This window comes from Cataglyphis hispanica, chromosome 12 (assembly GCF_021464435.1).
Source record: "Cataglyphis hispanica isolate Lineage 1 chromosome 12, ULB_Chis1_1.0, whole genome shotgun sequence".
Lineage (NCBI taxonomy): Eukaryota > Metazoa > Arthropoda > Insecta > Hymenoptera > Formicidae > Cataglyphis > Cataglyphis hispanica.
Genome location: NC_065965.1, coordinates 903,933 through 926,873, shown reverse-complemented (window position 1 = coordinate 926,873; position 22,941 = coordinate 903,933). Strand labels below are relative to the sequence as shown.

Genomic DNA, 22,941 nt, shown 5'->3' with positions numbered 1-22,941 from the left:
TTTGAAGGCCAATTTGTGAGCATTATTCGTAACATCTGGTTACACTGCAAACGTTCTATAGCTCCTATACTAACGCCTTCCGATTGTAGATTAACATTTTCATTTAGAATTCCTGGAAATCATAAACCGTGCGAGATTATTGTCCGAGAGATCGAAGATCGGAAATGATAAATAGTTGGCCGTAAGAGATTGACGTTTCAAATTGCCGATTCAATTATGATCAGAGAATCAGGCAATGCTTCAAGTTCGAGAAAGAGAGATGAGGTGGAGCGTGTATGGAATAGTTTGCCCTTTTCCAAGGGCGGAAAGTTCCGAAACAGCATGACGCGTTTCTCGTTAATTAACGGCTCCCATCAGGGGAGTCTATCATCGTTCGATAATGCTTAGGTATGTCTATGTCTACACAGACAGACATACCTAACTAAGAGACTAACTAGAGATACCATCGCCAACCTCGGTGTGATTGCGAATAGTTGGTCGGAAGATAATGTTGATACAATGAGCGTGCAAATTATTTGATTCGGATGGAACAATGAGTGTGAAGAATATCTATTCGGTGTTTGAGAAGAGACAACAAAGTTTTTACAATTTTTTCAAATTAGATTTCTTCTCGTACAGAATATTCATAAAAAATATTGTAAAAAAGAAAAAATTATAAACCGAGTAAATGAATCAACCATGCAATCCGGAGTCTATTTAATTCGCTGGTTACAAAGCTACAGAAAAATCCTAAAGATGCATAATACGGCCAATGTTACAATCTCAAAGGAAGCATCGAGCCTTGAAAGGACTGGACAAAGCGGAAATATAGAGAGGCAATAAGCGGACAAGGATGGAAAAGAGGATTTTATTACTCGCATAGGAGAAAAAGAGATAGTGAAAGTTGAATTATGGAGGTAGGAGTAGTACGAAGTGTGAGTCATCGAGATGTAGGCAGTAGGAAAGCCTCGATTGAGTCAACGAGGAGGAACGGACGAATAGGTAAAACTTTGAGGATTCTGGAAATCGCGGAGATGCGATGATATCACGGTTGGCAAAAGTCAACATTTTTTAGATAAAATCCATGCCGGTATTAAAATGCCGTATTTTTAGGAAAAAACTAGTCCTTTTTATTGAAAATGTTAAAATAAATAGAAACGTTAAATAAAATAAATAGAAATGTTAAAATAAATTTTAAAATGTAGTGGTTTATTAATTTAGTATAATAAATTTTTTTTAATTTTCTAAATTTCTTTAAATTTTTTTTTTAAACAATTAAAATAATAAAATAGTAAAAAATAAATTAGTAAATATAATAAATAATAAATATGATATAATAATATATAAAAATAATATAATATAATAATTAATAATAAAATACAAAATACAAAAAAATAAAATACAAAAATATAAAATACAAAATACAAAAAATAATACAAGAAAATACAAAAGATAAAATAAAATACACAAAATAATAAAATATAATAAGAAAAAAATTTAATTTCCTCTACTTCACGATTATTTTTCCTTTCCTTCTTCCACGAGCTTCACAAAATTGAACTAAAATAAATTTTCTCAACTTTGAAGACTAATTTTCTCGAGTTCGCGTGAAAGAAAATCTGTATTGGAGGCTCTTAGATCGTCGTACTTACGATCGTTGCAAAACTTCATCGTAACATTTAATGATTAAACGTAAAAGAGAGATCAAAGAGCAACGGCAGTATTTAGCGAAGATTGGCCGTGTTTTTCAGGAAATGAAAATACTCGGTGCGCGTGCAGCAACGTCCGACTACCGCGCAGCACTATACCGCGTAGCTGTCAGGAAGCGTGAAACACGTGGGAATCTTCCGCGTGCGCGCTTACCTCTCCTCACGTCCTTCTTCTTCTTCTTCTTCTTCTTCTCTTCAGAAACCGCGAAAGTGCTTGCGGATACAAACGAGCGAACGTTTCAGAGATAGAAAAGGGCCTCAACGCAACCCTCGAAATGGAGAGACCCGTATATCTCTTAACGGTATATCTTCTCTCTCTCGGAATTTCAGGGGACGAATGCAAACTATCGCTGCGGGGAAACGATGGGGGTCGAGAGAGATAGATAGATAGATAGATAGATAGAGAGAGAGAGAGAGAGAGAGAGAGAGAGAGAGAGAGAGAGAGAGGGAGAAAGGAAAGTTTCCTAGAGGCGGAGGCTGCGAATCTTTTGCACGTACGCGTTTCTTATACAATGGATAGCCGTCAGTTGGTGCCGGTCAGAATCGATCGGAGCAGAGCTAAGACTAGTTACGATAAGCGCGAGCAATTTTGTCTCTCCGTGAGTCATGTGTCGATCTCGTAATAGCAATGTCGGAAGGGCGTAATAATGCCACGCTCGACGACGCAATTTATCCGTGGGCCGTAATAAGCTCTTCCTCTTCCTCCTCGAAAACGAGAACGTTCATAGCCAAATTCTTTTCTTCCCCCCTCCCCCTTCCCCCATACTTCGCGTCCATGTAATGGTACAAGTTGATCGATAAATATCGAGATGGTCTCCCGTTTTTATGACACCAATTCTGGCTTATGACATCGCGATTACATTTGGGGAAATACATATGTATATTGTTACGGCAGTCCTGTCCAAGATCTCAATGGCAATTGAAGGGCGAAGATAGGTTCCAAGTTTGTTCTTATTAATTTTCATAATGCACAGAATTAATATCTTTTATATAAAAAGAAAAAGAAAAAAAATATATTCAATAATTGCAATATTTAATTAGCCATCCCTCATAAAATAAATTCGATAAACAATCATAAATAATGTATATTTATATATATCAGCTGTCATTCAATCATCGGACCAAAAAAAGTGAAATAGTGACTGCTTTCTGACGAAAAAAATGACAAAAAGTAATCTTGGTATTAAAATAGTAACCAAAAATGTGTGTCAAATTTTCAGAGTAATTAAGATCATTAAAAAAAAATAAAATAAAATATAATAAAATAAATAGTTCAATTTATTAAATATGTGAGCAAACAACAATTGTTATCAGACGAGACAGCAAGGATATGAATTGAACTCTTATGTTTTACAAATTTCATATCACCTTAAGAAAAAAAAGTTATTATAGTGGCTCATTTTGGACGATAGTGACTTTCTAGTGAGTTGTAAAAAGACAAAAAGTGACAAGTCACTGATGGCAGCGCTACTGCCATTATTATACTTTAAAATAGTTACTCATCTTCTCCTCCTATAACTTTAATATAACTGTAATTAATATACGCTATACCTATACACACATAGCTTGTTGTTTACTCTGTCAGTGTTTATCTCCGGTACACTAACGAACCGCTGTTCGGCGTTAATGAGCCCACCTCCATTGGACTGATTAGTTGCAATAGTTACATCCTACTTAGTTACACAAGGTTGAATGAAAGCCCTTAAGTAGGAAGCATGACGCATTCGCGTATAATTACAAAAAGCGATTTCCTCATAAATGAAATAATGGGATTAATGACAGCACGGGATATACAAAAGTTTTGCCAAGGCTTATCAAAACTGAGAAGTTTATGTTGAAAAGGATATGTAAACGTAGAATATAATTGGATTAATTATGTATATAATTAATAATTTGTATATAACGCGTATAATTATATAATTTACATAGTACATTTATTTAATTTTGTTATTATTAATTAAATTAAATTTTGTCATAATTTTATTACTGTCACTTTTAATTTTCGTTAATCGCATAATTCTATTTTTGATTTTGCATTTCTTTATTTTGTTCTCGAATAATCAGTTTAGCCTATACAAATTTCAACTTCTATTTCCATATAAATAATATTCTTTCCGATGTAATTCGATAATAAAGCTTTCTAAATCTGTGACAAATGGGAAATTTCGCAGCCCGTTATTACCTTTCACGAACGACTCATCATACTAAATATTCGTCATCGCACATTCATGATAAAAACGTGCACACGCACATGCGTTACGTTACGTAAGGGGATGGCCTTATGTGTCGCATGCCTTTCGTGACAAAGTGTCTTTCGTGATTAACCCCGATAACGATATCGGGCAATTCTTAATGCGGCCGCGGAAAATCGATTCCTCGTTTAGAGTGATTCATTCCTTTCATGAATATGGATCTTACATATTTATAGATAAAAAGTTATCTGTCTAATAGAACAAAATATAAATTATAAAAAAATTAGAAAGAAACTTTATATTCGAATATTATTTATTTTCAGAATTTTTTATAAAATTATATTTACATCCGGAATTACTTTCAGGAATTATTTCATATGTAGAAAAATTTATATGCAGTATTTTTCTCTCGATTAATTAATTCCTTATGATTTAAATCGCAAAATTTAAATCTAAAGCTAGTCAACACACTTAGATAGATATCGTGTGTTTATATAAAAGAAATTTGTGTACGTTCGACAGATTTCTGATCCCTAAAGTCAGATACGCAGCTAGTAGATCTTGAAACGTAATCGACGTCTAATCCTCTATCATTATTATCGTATCGAACACGATTACGTCTCGTGTCAAAGCGACGGTAAAGTCCGAGAACCGGTTACGACACGCAGAGGCAAACGTACTCTCTTTAGTGTTCGCGATAAAGCACGTACGCGTGCGTTGGAGGCGCAAAATAACCGTGCATCATGCCTCGTGTTTAAAATCACGTAAGCGATGATGTAATACGCGCCCGCAATGGGGAGAACAATTATATCGCTCTGCTGACGCGCCGCAACAATAATCAACCGCCGCTCATCTCTCGGTGCAACAGTCTCGCGCATAATCGAAGGAGGGACACGAAAGACATGGCAAATCATGACATTTCTATAAAAAAAATTTTAAAAGTAAAAATATAAAAAAATTAATTCTTTGTTTTCGAAATTAAGATGTTACTAAATCCGTACAAGTAGAGAGTCTATTCAAATCTTGTAAAAAAATTCCCTGTTCTTCCAGATATCTTTGTTTAAATATCTAGGTTAGGCAGAGGACATTTTTAAGATTAGGTTAGGAAGGTTAGGTTAGGAAGAGAATATTTTGACGATTTTTTTGGCAATTTTTTAAAATAAATTTGTTTTACTGTATGTGTTTTTTAATGCTTTTCACTTACACGAAGAAAAAGAGTGTCATTAAAGATTTAGGTGCTAAATTTGCAAATGTATTAAAAAAAGTTTAATAGCTTTCATAGGATAAATAATTTTTTTCATTTGCATAATAATTTTATTATTTATCATTGAAAATTATAATGAAGAATATGTACTGCGTATTCAATGTTAAATATATAAATAGAAAGAGACAGAATATTTATAATAGAGATATTTATAATATATTTTTAAACACATAATTCACAATTTGGCTTATCAGAGAATTGTCGATTATTTACAGTATACGAGAAAAAATATCAAAGAAAAAATTTTTTCTTTTTTTTTTAATTCCCTGAAAATTCTTCGACTTTTTTTTCAAAAAATATCCCTGAGAATTCCAAGTTTTTCATGTTTTTCCAGAGAGACACTCTGTCAAGACTCTTCACAATCTTCTCCACAATCGAAATCATGAAAATATTATATACAGCCAATATCATAGAAATAATTGAAAGTCTTTAAAATTATTATTAAGATTTTTATCGAGCTAGAAATCGGAATATTCTAAAACAACTTATAATCTCTTCACTCAGCAACAATAATAAGTTAAGATTACAGAGAGATATTTTCCCCTTATTATTTTACGCGCAATCCTTTAATTATTTTTTTCTTGAACGAGATCTCGTTTCAAAGAAGAGTATTTCGTATCTTGTCGCAGAAAATAAAACTTGTCGAATGGAACGCGATAATTTCGCGAGACTTCTCTCTCGGCGACGATGAGACGGGTTACGAAGGGTCAAGGCGCTCGTGATTTTTTTCATTCATCGCTTCTTCGTCGTCTGGCGGTCTGCATGCGCGGATGTGGAGAAAAAAAAAAGAGACGAAAGGGGACGGGAAGTCGTGGAATACAGGAATCCCCGCCTCTATCCGCGAGGAAAAAGAGAACCGAGTACGCATAGGAGACGTTAAATGAGGGAAAGAGAGACGAAAACGAAGACAAGATGGGAGAGAGAGTGAGAGAAAGAGAGAGAAATCGCTGAATCTCTCTTCTCTCTCTCTCTCTCTCTCTCTCTCTCCACCGCGGGAATGAATAATTCAGTGCAGGCGTGCATTGTTGGACGCGCCCATGTACAGTCCCGTATGTACACGGACTCGCGAGGTGTGCCAGGAATAAAATTGCTAGATGTAGTCGTTGAGCTCCATCATTCGTATGTTTAACAATCGCGCTTTTGTAAAAATCTCACGAGATAGAATCGCGTAAAGAAAGCCTAATGAGATCGTGAAAATTGCACGGTGTATTTCCAATCAAATATCTCTGTCTAAAATTGCTTTTCTAAAATTAACTCTTAACTTAACTCGTTCAATGTAAATGGCTTGGGAAAGAAACTAATATATTCTTTATAAAAATTTAATAAATTATACATTAATTTATAATTAATTAAATAAAATTTAATATTATAAAATATTAATTATATAAAATTTATTAATATAAATTATATATTAATTATAAAATTTATTATAATTTATTATATTAATTATAATTATATATTTATTATAAAATTCGATTTATTATAAAAATTTAATAAACTGTCAAATTCTTTTTATATTAAAATTTGAACCTGATTAGAAATACTTGTTTCATTATGATAAGAGTGAAATTAAAATCAAAGAAAATTATAAAATTTTATTAACTTATCGAGAATCTTCGATTGCAAACGTAATAAAAAAAAATTCAAGTTTTCCCAAGAAAGTGAAAATTTTGTTGGTACGCAGATCAAGTCAGGTATATTTATCGTTAGGCCCAATTTGTGAGATAAAATTCGAGAACACGGTAAGGAAATATCCCTGACGCCGTTATCGTGCATTCTGCATTAACAAGTCATAGAGCTCTTATACAGTAAATTATCGCCGTTTCATCCTGTCACCGTTAGGATTGGTCGACCAGGACTAAGAAGCGGGTCAGGGATACGTATGCAGCTAGGTATTTCCCCTTTTCTCCTCGTTTTGCAAACCATTGCATTTGTCAAACTTGAAACTTAAAGAGAATAAGAATAATAAGAAATAATACGAATTAAAATTATCTCCCAATTTTTATATCTTTAACACGGAAATAAGCAATACTTTAAGACATTCATCGAAAGGCTCGAAAATAAAAATTAAATAATTAAATTTTCCAATAAAAAATAAATAATTAAATTTCTAATGAAAATTAAATAAAATTATTTAAATTAAATAAAGCGTATCGAACAAATGATAATTTTACATGCATCTTTGGGACGAATATGACAAACGTAAAAAAAAATAAAAAATAAAAAAAAAATAAAATAAAAAAAAAATCGCACATTTCAGAAGAAGATTATTACATGTCGTTACAACGTTCCAATTTACCGAGAATGTCTAATCGTTTGTGAGAAACTCCGCGGATAGTTTAACCTAATTAAGCCTATCTGGCTCGAGAATAGATGCTTTTATCGCGTTTAACGCCTCCGATTTTACGCACGCGAAAACGGGGTTAAGGTCGAAAATACGAAGTCGGCAACCAATCAGTATGTCTGTAAGAAATTATTTTCGTACAAATCTTAATTTATTTTTACGGTTAATATAAATCTTAATTTATTTTTACGATTAATCTGATATCAGAAAAATTTAGTTTCAAAATATGGGTGATAAATACTTATGGTTTTAGTACGAATGATAAATGCAATTTTAAACACTAATATTTTAAATATTAAAAGTGAGTGTTGGAGATCAAATTGATCGATTTTTCGTTAGCCGGAAACCAGACGGCCCGACAGCTGCGAAGTGAGCAGTGCACCTGGTTGTTTATATAGGGTGGTGCCTTGTAACGTTCGCACAACCATTTTCCGCCCGATCAAATCTAATATTGTTTCCATCTCGTGATCGAGAAATATTACGTCAAGTGAAGTGTTTTTTACAAATCACATCGATCATCTTACCAACTATATATTTTCTCTAAATCTTATAAATTTTTTTATATTACATATGCAAATTCACACGCCCACATTTAAAATTGGAAATAATCCTTAAAAATCTCACCAATCCACAAATTTGCATGCAACAAAAAAATTTTGTTGACATCGCTATTTCGAAAGAGCACACTCTATATAGACATCCCTCAGTGCTGTATCGTTAGCGACGATAACCGACCAAAATCTCCCTTCGTACGTCACGAGCTTGCCTTGACTTCGAGGGCCTTATATGTCAAAACGAGGAGAGTGAGAGAGAGAGAGAGAGGGAGAGAGAGAAAAAAAAGCCGAGAGACAAGCGAACAGCTGTGCGGTCCCTTTTGCGGAGCGTCTTTTAAAACGAGTTCGCTCTGCGATCTCGTCTTTCACGATTACGTACAAGAAAATGTTTTTTTCTTCGGACTCGTGACTTCGATCCGATTCTCACCGAAGCGTTATTCGCCTTTATTCCAGATTCGAATCGCTCTTCCCTGTTCGTAAGTATGAATTATGCAATGTCAGGGGTGGAAACGCAGATCGAGAAGAAGCTTTCGCGACAAAGATTTACGAATCTTTTTAAAGATGCAGCGAATAATGATCTCTTCGCTTCGACGATCGTATCGGTGATTAAATAAATTTTATAACACGCGGTATGTTATATAGAAAAAAAAATGTTAGAATAAGTCAGAATATATCTAAACCCTCGTTGATGATTTGTATAAGATGCCATGAATCATGATTTCTTTAAAGATACTCAAAATCTTAAATAGTCGAACGCTTCGTGATTGGATATAATCACGTGTCGCTGATAAATGAAAGTTTTCAAGACATGTTCAAGAACACATCCGAATCCCCGACGACGGTTTCAAGGACGCCATAAATAAGTTTCACCGATCCAAGTGCTACTCGATACCTCAAAGTGGAACACTTTGACGATCGTGTAAACTGTGACATACGTTTCGGACTAATTAATAATGATAACCATGAATGTAACCAAGAGAGTATGACTTTTAGAATATTATTTCTTGATATATGTTTGGCTTTCCCTCGTTTCTGTTTTTAATACGTCTATATCTCCATATATTTCTGATCGAAAAAAAGATTCCTCAATTTCACAATTAAAACATTTTAGATCGAGCGATAATTTCTCGTTTAATTTAACATCTGCGAGATGTAATAGTCGATTAGAAATTTCATAACAGAATCGAGCATGAGAAAAAAAAGAGAGCAACACATAATTGATCGCATGAAATTAAGGATGTTTTGACTGTACAATAGTAGCTGTCAAAAAACTGTCAAAATTACAAAAAAAAAAAATCTGCACATCAAACGTGAAACGTTTATACTGTTTAAAATCAAATAAATAAATCCGTATTGTGAAAAGAATTAAAGTATCACAAAATAATATAAATTTTGACATCTGCATAAAAGAAAAAAGCTGTAATTAATACTTTTCCTAATTTTTTACAAAATTTTGATCGTAAATATCCCCTGAAATCAACTGCAATAAACAAAAAAAAAATAGTAATTTGCAGAAAGAGAAAGAGGGAGAAAAAATTTCTACAATTTTTTCTACAATTTTTAGTAAATAACTTTGAAACTTTAAGTAAGTGAATATAAATCAATTTTTGCACAAATATTTATTAGAGTTTTCTTGATTTATATAAACATTTTTATTTTGTTATTTTTGACAATATGTTTTCCTTGTCAAATTTATCAATAAGTGCAACAATACGCGATTTTCCATAAGAATCAATAGTAATTTTAAAATTAAATAATTTCTAAACTTAAGAGAATTGTGCTCAGGTTTAGCACAGAAATTCAGAAGAACTAGTAGAACAATCTACGAAATTTTAATGCTTCAATGTTTCGACATATGACATATACATCGTTAAATCATGCGCAGTTAAATCGGACGACAAGTGTAATTCTCGGCAATCGGAGTTCTCGATGCCGCGTCTTCTGCGGGGAATTAAAATGCCTGTCGTTGAGCACGTGCTGACCAGTCGTTAAACGAGCTCGCCTTTTAATTCGCTGATCGAGCGCCGCGTCCCTCCGAATGTAATTACGATTGCGGTGCGTGTACGCAACGGTCGGCGAGTCTGTATAACCGCAGATTTAAAAGACAAACCAAATGACCGAAATAACTATGGACCGTCTTTATAAACGTCACTTAAATTTAATCAACGTTTCGCATTCAATTTCCGTTATTTTTTTGTCAAAATTTTTAATTATAGCACTTGATTATCTACCGTGTGAAAGAAACATATCTCTTAACACGTTTAATAATTATATAACTCGAGTCTAATGATTGAATAACTGTCATCTAGAATTTGTGACAGAATTAAAATGCCAAGCAACGGACAGCTGTTCTAGAAAAAGACAGAGAGCCGCATATGGGAATGCCCTTTTCTTTCTTTCATACACGGTGCAGAAATCCGCACGTGCAGAAACGGCTATTGCTCGTGCGAAAATGGGACTTTTTAAGAGCGTATACGACGGCCCCGTACGCATATAACGGGCCGCGCTAAGAAAATGATCAAACCACGAGGTCGACGTTACAGTTAACGCTCTCATTTCGCGATTTACGCGTCTTTCTTCCCGTCTTTTCCGTTGCTTCAACGACTTTAACTCTATACTAATTTAGAAATTTTTTTAAAGGAGCGCTCGAAAAGAATGAAGGATGCTTCGATAATTTTTCATTAAAAAAGTCGCAAGAGCAATTTTTTGTCTATTGGTAATAAAAAAATAGATTCGTATTTCTCGTTACCAATATTCCACGTCTTGAATTTCATGTCTTTGTGTGTATAGTAATTCGTATTGTATATTTTTTATTCCTCTATATTCTATATACATTGTTTTATTATTAAGTAAAATATTTTCTTGTTACATTATTTTAGAAAGTCTTAAAAAGTCTTAAAAATATTCATCTGTCTTTTGTAATCTGAAAGAGACACCTGCATTGCATTTTTAATAATGAAGGGGGAAGGGAAGGAGGACTCACCTGCGACAGGAGCTTCGGGAAAGTGTGCGTGTGATTGTTGTGCCCAACCGATCGTTCCGATCTCTGTTGTTGCTGTTCCTGTTGCTGCTGCGTCGCGGCCTCCGATCTTAGATCGTGCCTCCACCTCAATACCCCCATCATAACCGCGGATTATCGGATAAAAACTGTTCCCTTTAAAGACACTCTCCCTGGATCGCGATCAAATTCATGAGAAATACTTCGCCGCTAATTTCACTCTGTTCGACGATAACGCGCGTTCCACTTCAAGCGTGTCCCTCGCTTTCAATCCACTCTACCTTCGATTGTCAGCGACAGCTCTCGAGATCGAGGATCTCCGGGTTGAGAACTCGGACCTTGCCGAGTCTTGTCGAGTGGATAGAATTTACTTTCTATCCCGCGGCGTGTAGGTGGACAGGTAGGTGGGATAGGTGCAGTCTCTCGTCGAGAATAGGCGTTTCACGAACGCACGTTGTCGCGTAGATGAATAAATATTTTTGTAGGATTCGGAAGTTATTTTCAAGATCGACGATATCCCGGTGCCAATTTCGCGCCGAAAGATCCGACAACACGTGCGTGCGCCTGTTGACGGGAAGATCTCGCCGATTACATTCTGTCCCGATTCGGAAGATCGAAGGAATCCTTCGATAAAATTCCAGTCTCTTTCGGAAAGACAGTACTACCCGCCGTAAGGTGTGATAGGGAGCGATGGCGGTCCCGAAAACAGCGTAGAATCGCAGGGCCCGAACAATAAGTCTGAATTTGGACGGTCGTCGTCGCCGATCGCGGTAGCTGTCATCCTGTGCTCCGAATTTCACACCGCTATCTTCACAAGTTTTCAGTTCTCTCTCACTATGCTTTCCGCACACGAGAATTCGTGTGATTATCGCCGAGCGAGGTCAGAGTAGAAAGCCGTCGCGACCAAGATCGCGAGAGACGAAGGCGCGAAGAGATCCTGCACGCTGCAACGCGCGGGAGCAACTGCGCGCGTCGCGCGGTAGGATAGTGAAGGTAGGCGCGAGACGAGCGGTCCCACGTGACCTTACGCCGTGAGTTCAAAGACGCGACTGAGCGCCTGGCGCGTCTGGCCAGTCTGACGGAGCGTCGCGGTGAGCGCTTCGAGCCGTTCTGACAGTAACGGACGAAGAAAACCGGAGGGCGAAGGATTCCTACTTTTGCTCGTCGAGAGGAATATCTCGAATTAAATGAAATTCGATTATATCGAGTTTATACTCTTCTTGTACAAAAACAGTCGCGACAGATGTCCCGTTAATCTCTCAAAAAAATCTTTGTTTATTTCCATCCAGTATGCAGTATATATATTTATTTTCTATTCAGCATACAGTATAATATTACTATAACATGTCATATAAAGACATGACGTTGCATTCCCATTCATCTAAAATATTTATTGAAAGTGATTTTTATATTTTGTAGGACGTTTTAGATAAATGTTTCAGTGATATACCGTCATTATTTTGACTACAAACATTTTTTTTCGTGTGAGAAATATATGAATTAAAAAATGGAAAAAAAAAAGAAAAAACAAAGACAGAAAAAAAATAAATTTATGCCGCGTTTTTACATGTTGCTTTGATTATATTATTACACGCTTCTCTTGCACGTGTATTTTTTTATTGAAAATAATAATTTTAGATTATTTTCAAGCGAACAAAAATAAGGAGGACAATAAAGATGATGTACCTTCCTCTCTATATCCGTCATTGCATCGTATACTCTGCGCCATACCCCTCGTCTCGGCCGACAGTCCTCACTGACAGCTCCCCTTCACCCTTTACCCTTCGGCGCATCGGTCTCTGTTGTCCAACCGTTCTTAAAACTACTCCCACCATAGAGTCCGCAATCGTTGCCATGGTCGCCTCATCGAGCGCGTAAACTCGATTCTTCGTAAACCGTATTACAAACTTCTCTCTAACCACATATTCCCAATCAATTAGGTCAGGTCGGGTCGTGCGTTTCCACATTTTACGGTAGTTCTCTCGATCCTTTTTTTTTTTTTCCCGAACAGGTCTAGACAAATGCGACGCCAGTCGCCGCATTCGAGACTTTGAAAAGAGGAAACCCTTATTCGAATGCAAAATCTTTCTTCACTTTGTTTGTTTACGTGATTTAGAGAACCTTGCACGTTTTGTAAAGTGGCGTGAAACTGTGCTTGCCTTCTTTTGCGATGTCAATTGTTTCGTTCCTTCTATATTTTGCTTCGAGTTTATCGCAGAAAGCATGCCCGATACTTTTGAGAATTGAGTACATTTTCTAGATTTTTTTTGCAGCGCAAAAAATTAATTAAACTATTTAATAAAAACTTTTTTTTTACAATAATATGAAGTATTTAAATAAAAATTTTCAGCTTAAAAAAATTTTTTTTCAAGCATTTTTTTCAAAATTAAAAAAGAAAAATATTGAAGAGTTTTGTTTTTTAAAAAACATCTCTTCTTTTATTTATAACAAAAAAAAAATGGATAAAAAAAGGCTTCGTTAACAGATATGGAATTTTATTAAGAATTCGCATGCAAAATTTGAAGCCAATCCGTCAAATATAGTTTTCATGCACACCGCGTATAAAAATATAAATTTGCATATATTCGCATAACGATTTCAAAAAAAAAATTTTTTTTTAACTGAAAATTTTTATTTAAGTATTTATTAATATTGCATTAATATTATAAATAAATTGTATCAAGTCATTGCGCTATAAAAAAAAGAAAGTGTAATCATTTCTCGAGAGTTCAATCAAGCCTCCTTAAATGCAAAACGTATATGTGTCATTTTTTCACGAAACATTTCAATCTCGCGTAATAGTTTTATATTAAAAAAAAAAAGAAAGTTTATTACATACAAAATTGCATCATGTTTCTCTCTAAAATGCATCCGAGAAAAGTTTCATAAAAGAATCTCTACTCCGACAAAGATAATATGCGGTTAATTAGACCTCCACATCCCATTCTATTTATAGGATAAAAGTGTCAAAGAATTTTTATAAGAAACGGCAATCCATTAATGTAGCATTAATTATACCTAAAGTGCAATAACATACATGACGCTCTGCGGTGGAAATTCGTTCACGTATGCGGGAACCTTTCAAGAGCAAGGTGAACCCTTGGCATTCGCATGGTAAGGACAGGTGGTGCGGAAGGTGAAACCAAGAGGAAACGGATGCCGAGTTTGTGGCAATATAGGGAGAACCAGAGGGAGAGGCACGAAGAGAAAGAGAGAGAGAAACAGAGGCCGGATGTCCTTTCGTGGTCGACTTACTTCGTTGTCGACGAGGCTTCTCATTTCTTTGTGTCCACGTCTCTTTGTTTCGTTATTTCAGCCAACTTCCCGTGCCCGAAAACTCGAAAACGTCAAAAAACTCGTCCCCTATTCATGTACGCGACTCTTCAAAAATTGTAGGCTTTATGAGTAGGTGGGCGAATACAGATGAGCCTCCACTATGTATATTCCTCTTTCTCTCTAGAGAGAAAAAAAGAAAAAGGAATCTGTGCGAAGATTTGACTCGAACAATATGTTGCGCCATATGTACCAACATAATGGCGAATGAAATCGAATTCGGGCGAATCGGATTAGATAGCGAATAGAATTGTAGATTGGAATGGGATTAACGAGTGAATCGGATATTAAATTGCAACTCGCTTCGATCGATTTCGAATTATCCTCGGATAAAACGTGTAATTATACCGATATCGTGATAATTATACACCGATCGCTAGGAAACAGTTGACGCGCCTGAAAGCTTAGTGATTACGACGCATATTAGGTGGAAAATTGGTTGAAATTTAAGAGGAAGAGAGAGAAAGAGAGGGAGGAGCTGATAGTCGAAAATGGATGAGCGCGCGTAGTAGATATCAGATTTTTTTTTTCACACTGGAATTTAGTTGGGAGATAACGAGTATTAACGAGCTGTAGCAGCTGCAGCCGATTTAAATCGCTATCAATGGAAACGACCATGCGTTTAATGTAACAACACTGGTAACGGCTTGTTATCAGCAAATCGAAGATCGGAAGCGCGGAAAAAGTTCTCGAAAAAAAAAAAAATTCGTATTCAAGTAAAACTCAACCATCATAACTGTCAGAAAAAAAAACCCGCGTGATAAAGTATTAAGGCGAATTATATAAAAAAAAAAAATTGAAAAATAAATTTTTCAATGACGTAACTTTGCTTGTAAATGTAACACCTATTTATTCATTCTTGCTCTCTCTCTCTCTCTCTCTCTCAAATATAGAATTACAAATTTATCCTTTTCTTTTTTTAACTTATATGTCTCGTTTCCTTGTCAGAATTATTCCCAGCCGTAATTCATGAAGAGCGCAATAATGACGATCTCTTTTGTGAAAAAAAGGGACCTATGAAATCTACAATCTTCACGGCCACTGAGCAGAGGGCACAGATCTGAAAATCTTCCCGTCCGTTCGGCCATAGCACGACGGCACCAAGCGGCGACTTCCGGCGCGCTTACCTGGCCGACCGGAAGCACCGCGTCTCCCCTGCCTTGCTCTTCTATGGATAATGCGTCTCGTTTTACCGCGTTGCGTGAATCAGCGACGCGTTTCGGTTCGCATATAATTATTTACTACTTGAATAGGTCTGATTTCATAATAATTGATAAATAATTATTATTAAATGACTGTAGATTATATTTGTTTTTAATTTTGTATAAATTAGAGAATAGTTTTCGAAGTGAGATATTAGACGATATATTATAACGTAATAAAATCATAGTCATTATTAAAAGTGATAAATACTCGTCAAATAATTAGCGCCATTAAAAAATCATTAAAAAAAGAATAACAGAAAAATATCTACGTAATTTTAGAAGATATAAGATCTAACTCTCTCTAAAATATAAGCTCTCCCTTTTTTCTAAACTAAAAATTAAACTATAGGTATAAACAAATATTTAATGTAATCTCATTTTTTTTTATTAAATGCAAAAATTAGCTGAAATTTATGTGCGATAAAATAATGTTCATTTCAAATCTTGAAAACAATTGAACCTACTGTTTCGTAATATAGATTCTTCTGCCATCTAGCGGCGGTATAAATTCCATAAAAAACACTTCTTTCTCTAATTAAAGTTAATTAAAATTAACTAACATAAAAAAAGATTTAATCGAGTTCCAGTAAATTCTTTGGTTTTATATCTATGTTTAAATATATCATCGATTAGAAAACAATTAATTGAACCTACAGGATAAAAATACAGACTAAAATTTCTTCAAGTTAGATAATTTTAGCATCATAATCATTTACCTTATTTGATTAAATATATAATTTATATTTTATTTTACATAAAAAGTACAATAGTATATAAAATATCCTTTTAGTCGTTGATGAAAAAAGAAAATCAACTTCTTTCTTATCTCAAGTCGATATATTGTCATGTACGTGTCGTCGACATCACAGGAAATTCCTATCGCCTGCTCGGTTAAAACTTTCTGCATTATCGGCAGGAGAAATATATCTGCCGATTAGGCAGATTTGCTTGTGAAGCAAACGCGGGAGAAGGGCGAAGTTCGGTAAGTAAAAAAGAGCGAGTGCTTCTCACGAGAGAGAGCTCGTGGGATAGCATGTGGCACGCAGATGATTGCAGACCGCGTGTTGAAATCCGGATCGCGGATTCGCCGACGAGAAGTAGAAACGTAACGTTTCTCAAAAGCGGTTCCCATATGCGCAACTTCCTGCAGACGTATCATTTTTTTCTTTTTTTACTTGTTATTCGCAACATTTCCCACGAGTATAAAAGTCACTTAATTTTTGCCATTAAAAGAGAAGACCCAACGTAAGTCGACAATAAAACGGAGAACTTCTGCGTAATCATGATTGATTAAATAAATGTGATTGCTCCAACCAAGTCCTTTTCATTTTAGATTAAATTCAAAATTGATTAAATTTTTAAAAGCAAGGCTTTATTCGCATTTTCAAGACTTTATTCGTCCAAATGTCAATTAAGATTTAGCATTAAATAATAATTCTTCAATTGTTGACATTTTGCCGTTTCTATTAATTATATACGAAAAGGTCTCTTTAATTTCAATTGTGTATATTCTAAAAATTCTTAACTTCTCTGTCATCGGTATTTTTTTTTATATTTATTATTGAAAGAATATGCAATTTTTCCAGGGTTGGATAGTAACTAATTGAACAATTAAAAATAATTTTTAATTTAATAAATTTTGAACGTGTTAACTTTAAATTTAAATTATTAATTATTTTTAAATGCATTTACGTTGATTTATTAATTTTGCTTATACAAGTTAAAATAATTCATCAATATTAAAGTCGTGTGAAAATGATTGATCGTGCAAATATTTCACTTGTCATACAAGTTTGTCAGATATGTCGATTCACTATTGGATAGAAAATTAATAAAATTTTAACTTTAATAATTAATTATTTTTCTTTAAATAAATAACTTATTTTTTAACTTAGCTTTAACTGAGTTAATTTTGTTTAATAATTTTTAACGTAAACTTAATTAATTTTTGGCATTAATTTTAAATTAAAAAAAAAATTAGCTTACCCAACCCTGAATTATTTAATTGTTCTGTATAATTAATTCTCTTTTTGCAGTATCATTCGATTTTACGTCAAGCGTTCAATCAATCATCGTAAAACGACGTGGAAACGAATGCACCTTTTTCCATTTCCATCCGGAGAATGTTATTCTCATCTATCGAGCTAATTTAACACGCGACTAGTACACGCTTTCACCTTCTATCGAAACGAAAACAAATTGTCTCACAATCAGCCCGATCGCAGGAGGGATCAAGCGGCGCGCGATCCAGCGATTCGTCTCGAGTTTTTTCGCCTGCATCGCCCGGCAACCGTGACGTATTGCGTTGTTCATTCATCTTCGGGGTTCCTTCCTTCCTCCCTCTCGCTCTCGTGTTGTCCATTCATTCATCTCCGGCTCGTTCGCGCGCAAACGAGCAGGCCCGTCCGTCGTCTCGAAGGAATGCACACAACAGCGTCACGCGAGATTTACATAAGCGGCTCCGCAATAATTGCGCGCAAGAGACGGACAATTAAGAGTAATTTGAATGGGTGAGCTTGAGAAAAGTGCGAGTTAGTCTCTTTTAAAAAGTTCCAGAAATTAATCGTCCTTTTTAATAAACTGTGTTTACATTGTATATAAAAACTTATAATAGAAAGCATATTTTTGTTGAAGTATTTAATAAAATTCCCTTATATTTTTTTTTTCTAATTTCTGTAAAATTTCTGTGAAGTAACACAAATTTACGCATATCGTGATAGTTTAGTTTTTAATATTATATATATATATATATATATATATATATATATATATATATATTATTACATTATATATATATATTTTTTTTATATTTATTTTTTTATTTTTTATTTTATATGTTATTTTATATTTTATATATATATATATATATATATTATTATTATTATTATTTTATATATATATTATTATTATATATATATATATATATATATATATATATGTGTATGTATATATATATATATATATATATATATATATATATAATATAAAATGTTGGACACGCGCAATGTTGAGATTTTGGGATCATTGTTGATCTCATATTGGGCGTATCGAGGCGATTATTTAGGATCAAATTGACCGTGAAAGCGTGAGGCAGAAGCAAAGTGTCGTAAATTTAGACATATTTAGCTTTTAGCTGCTCGTTTGATAGCGGCGTTAAACGCGTGATATTTGAAAACGAGGGGCCAAGAATTTTGTTCTTTCAAGATATACGGGCGCCGGTATCGCGTAAGTATTATACGCCCCATAAGTTGTTTTAAATTGAAAAATAACGTCATTATGTCATAAACATTTTTCACCTTTAAATATATAAATGGATAGTTAGATTTATAATTAATATAAATAATTTAAGAAATGCAATAAAAAAAATTCAATTGCCCTTCAATTGTTGTTTAAAATTTAATTGGCGTGTAATTATCTTCTAAAATTTTTTTTTTCCTCCTTTCACGGAAAGGATTTTACTCGTCCTATGTATATATCATATACATAAAAGATTACACAATTCGTCGTTTTTATAAAACGTCTAGCCATTTTACAAACTGCGGTCACATTCTCAAATCATGATTGAAAATGAAATACTTTATGATCTGGCGAAGAGTTTTAGTCTTTTTATAAAACACTCGCCAACAAGACTCGCCACATTGTCAAACGCAATGATTTGATACTGGCTGATTCATTTTATGAACGACCCTATTTTATTTGACCTTACTTTATATTACACTTGATAAAATTAAAATAATCATAATAAATATTTTTTTTAATTTTTTTTTCACGCTTATATCTCTTTTTATTATTTATTTTCAAACATTATTTTCAAGAATTTTATTTATCTTACTTTTATAAAGCTTTAATTAATAAAATAATAAATACAACAAGTATTCATACAAGCTTTTCCTCATTTAAAAATACACAATTACTTATAATTATTATAACATAATTATCTATTAATTTTCTATAAATGGCTGTTCTACAAAGACAGACATTCATAAAATAACTGAAATAAACTATATGTAGAAATCATTGCGTCTGACAAGTCGCTTGTTAGTATTTTATAAAAAGATTAAAAAATTCTTAGCCAGGTTGGACAATATTTCATTTTCAATTATGACTTGAGAAAGAGATCGCACTTTATAAAAATCCTAGAAGTTTTACAAAATTATGGATTATATAATCTGGCTACGACATATATAAATTTTAATATAAATTTCAATATAAATCTTATCGCACATACCTGAGAGAAGTATGACGGTAGAACGCAGCGTTGATCGTCGAGCCGTGAACTTTGCACTCGCTCTAGTAACTCAAACAGATCCTGCGTTGTGCTCTGTAAACAGATTTTTCAGAATCACCCTTGAACCTCCGCTTCTCTCCTTTACCTTTCCCTTATCTCTCCCGCTCTTTTACAATCCCCAATTATCATATACATAATTAAATTATTTAATTCTACCACAATTAATTAAACACAATAACGAACTAAGTATTGAGAAAGTTTCAATTAAATTAAGAGATTAACTCACCTTGACTTTCTCCGGATTCGAGCCTTGCCTGTCATCTTCCACGGTGTTGGTTCGCCGCGACTCGGGCTCGTACACAGATTGCTCCAACTGCTGCCTTCTGAAAAACAAACGAGGCAGATAAACGATTAGTAAACAGTCTCCTCGTAAACAAAACATCCAAGTCTCCTATGTGTCAATACGCAAATTGACATGACGGCCGCCGACATATCTCAGTATCTCTTTTATAACTTATTACACGATATCTTGTCTCAAAAATTTTCCTCATCTTCCAGATATTTTTTCTCAAAATTCCAGATATCAAAACAATATTGACAAAATGTATCAACAATTTTCTGTCCTTTTTTTATTATTATTCCACAAATAATTAGCAAATATATATATAATATGTATACACACATGTAATTCAATAGTCAATTTTTTCGTAATCTCTCTCTCTCTCTCTCTCTGATACGCTTCTCAGCTGATGAGTCTATCTCGAAAGTGCGTAGAGTTAAATTTAGCGAAAAAATCAGCGAAAAAATATCGCTTCTCTCGACGCATAGTGGATATTGGTCATTTCGGAAACACGTTTCGATCGATTGATCGATCGATCGAGCTAGCGCGCGATCCCATAAGGCAAAGTGCATCATTACCGGTTGTCGTGTATTAAGAAATAGGCGTATTAACATATTTTCGCGCGCGGAGGCATATAATAATAACTCGCTCCGTATGTAAGTTACATCGATATTATTACGAGACACACTACTTTCTCTCTCTCTCTCTCTCTCTCTTCTGTAGGCCGTAAACGATATTGCGGCGACGCGTGAGTAAATCTTAAGGTGAAACGCTTTGTGAGGCTCGGCTCGGAGTAAGCATTTATGAGAGGAAAAGTTGCGGTAGACACAACGCGCGATAAATAAGGAAGATAAAAGGTAAAGTGAATTATATTGTGGCGCGCATAAGGTATATAATTCGTACACTGCGTGTATGTGTCGCTGATAATGACAAGGTATTGTCAAAAGGGATAAATTAATTTCCTTATTGCTCAATGTTTCGAGAAAAGGATATTTCATCTCGAGTATTATATATTAAATCTCATATATTAAATCTAGTAAGATTGTATAAAAATAGCTAGTGATGTTATAAAAATAATAAATAAAAAATAAAAGTGACCTTTTGACAGAAAAAATAACTAAATGTAACTTTTAGGTATTAAAATAGTAAAGATGACATTGTGTATGAAATTCTCAGAATCAGCCATTAAAGCCATTTAAGAAAAGAAAAAAAAGATCAGATCTATGTTTCGATAATTTTTAATAAAAAATAACAAAATAAATAGTGTATTTTATTAAATATTAAATATGTATAATTTATTAAATTTATTATATATGTATAATTTATTAAAGAATATATTAAATATGTATATATAATATTAAATATTAAATATATAAGCAAGTAACAATTGTTATCAGACAGAGGAAAAATATGAATAGAGTTCTTATATTTTATTATTTTATTTCAATCTCAGTTCAAGAAAAGAAAAGTGACTTTAATGACCGATTTTGGACGATAGTGACTTTCTACTGACTTGTCAAAAAGAAATAGTGACTTAAGTGACTGGATGGCGGCGCTGAATATATTATGAAAAAATTAAGAGTTAAATTAATCTCGAATGAGCTAATTATACGTTGATGAAACTGTATCATTTCATAAAAATTCATAAATTATCAAGAGCTCTAGCTTTACCTTCGATAAGTTTTTCATCTCGGTATGCGCTTGATATTTCTTTCCTTTTAAAGGCAAAACTTTTTCTAGAACTAAAAAATATAGAACCATAAATTTCTTAACGTTTGACAAATATTACGCGCAAAGTCTCGCAAAGGACGAGAAGCGAGACACTATTTCACGCTTCAGGCAACTCGAGGTAATTTCTTTCTTTAATGGCCAGAACAATTTGTCCAAATTAACAAAGCCAAATATAGAGCTTTTCCTTTTCCCTCTTCTACAGCTGATACTCGCATACTCTTAATAATTTAAGAGTTTCCATAAAATGATATGTCAGCTTCGTTCGTTAATTACACGTGTTAATACATTCGAAAGTTTGATGTTGGAGATTCAACGGTAAATAGTTGCCGACAAACCGACCAACAACTTTCGACAATGAAAGAAAGAAAAGCGATTCCGGATTCATTAACAAATACTCGACTGTGAGCGGCAACGTGCAATTTTCTCAAATACTCTATAAATTCTAATAAGGCACCGAGGTCCTGGTCGAATTGAGCCCGAGTGACTACTCGGAATGCTCTTCTGCAAACTCTTTGACTGCGAAACAAGTATTCACGTCAGAGGCGTAGGTTAGTCTTTTTTTTTCCCTTTATTTCTGAGAAGAGAAAACCCCGCAACAGAAGCATAGAGAAAAAAATGTTAGCTGGATCCTCATCATTTTAAGTTCGAAATAATTATTTATTTATTTATTTATTTTTATTTTACTTTTTATTTATTTTTTATTATTTTTATTTTATTTTTTATTATTTTTATTTTATTCTTTATTTATTTTTATTATTCATTTTTAAAGCACACTTCGTATAATTAAAAATTTATATTTTAATATTATATTAAAATATTTCCTTTAAAATAAGGCTAATATTAATTTAAAAAAAATCGATTACGTCACTTTCCTAAAACTTAATACACATTTGATTCCCGAGAATTAATACACCGTTTTTCATATTTTGTACCCCGCATTGTAACTATATCTCAATCTAAGAAAAACAATTTAATAAAAATCTAGGAAAAACTATTTTCTCCCCTTTTACCGCGTTCGTTCAAATTAATATAATTCAACAATTCGAGCTTACGCCACTGCGTCC

At 33.7% G+C, this 22,941-nt stretch overlaps 1 protein-coding gene across 5 annotated transcripts in view; it reads right to left on the bottom strand.

The window, feature by feature from the left end:
- The window catches only part of LOC126853389 (rap1 GTPase-activating protein 1-like), a 132,138-nt gene that overhangs the window by 20,990 nt on the left and 88,207 nt on the right, over positions 1–22,941 (bottom strand). For 4 of the 5 annotated variants that reach the window (XM_050599079.1, XM_050599080.1, XM_050599082.1 and 1 more), the window contains 2 exons: positions 20,093–20,189; positions 19,807–19,899 (listed from right to left, as the gene is read on the bottom strand). In XM_050599079.1, coding sequence (XP_050455036.1) covers positions 19,807–19,899; positions 20,093–20,189 — 190 coding nt within the window. Of the gene's footprint in view, positions 1–11,025; positions 12,073–19,806; positions 19,900–20,092; positions 20,190–22,941 lie in introns of those variants that run through there. The other variant, XM_050599083.1, reaches the window with a different exon arrangement.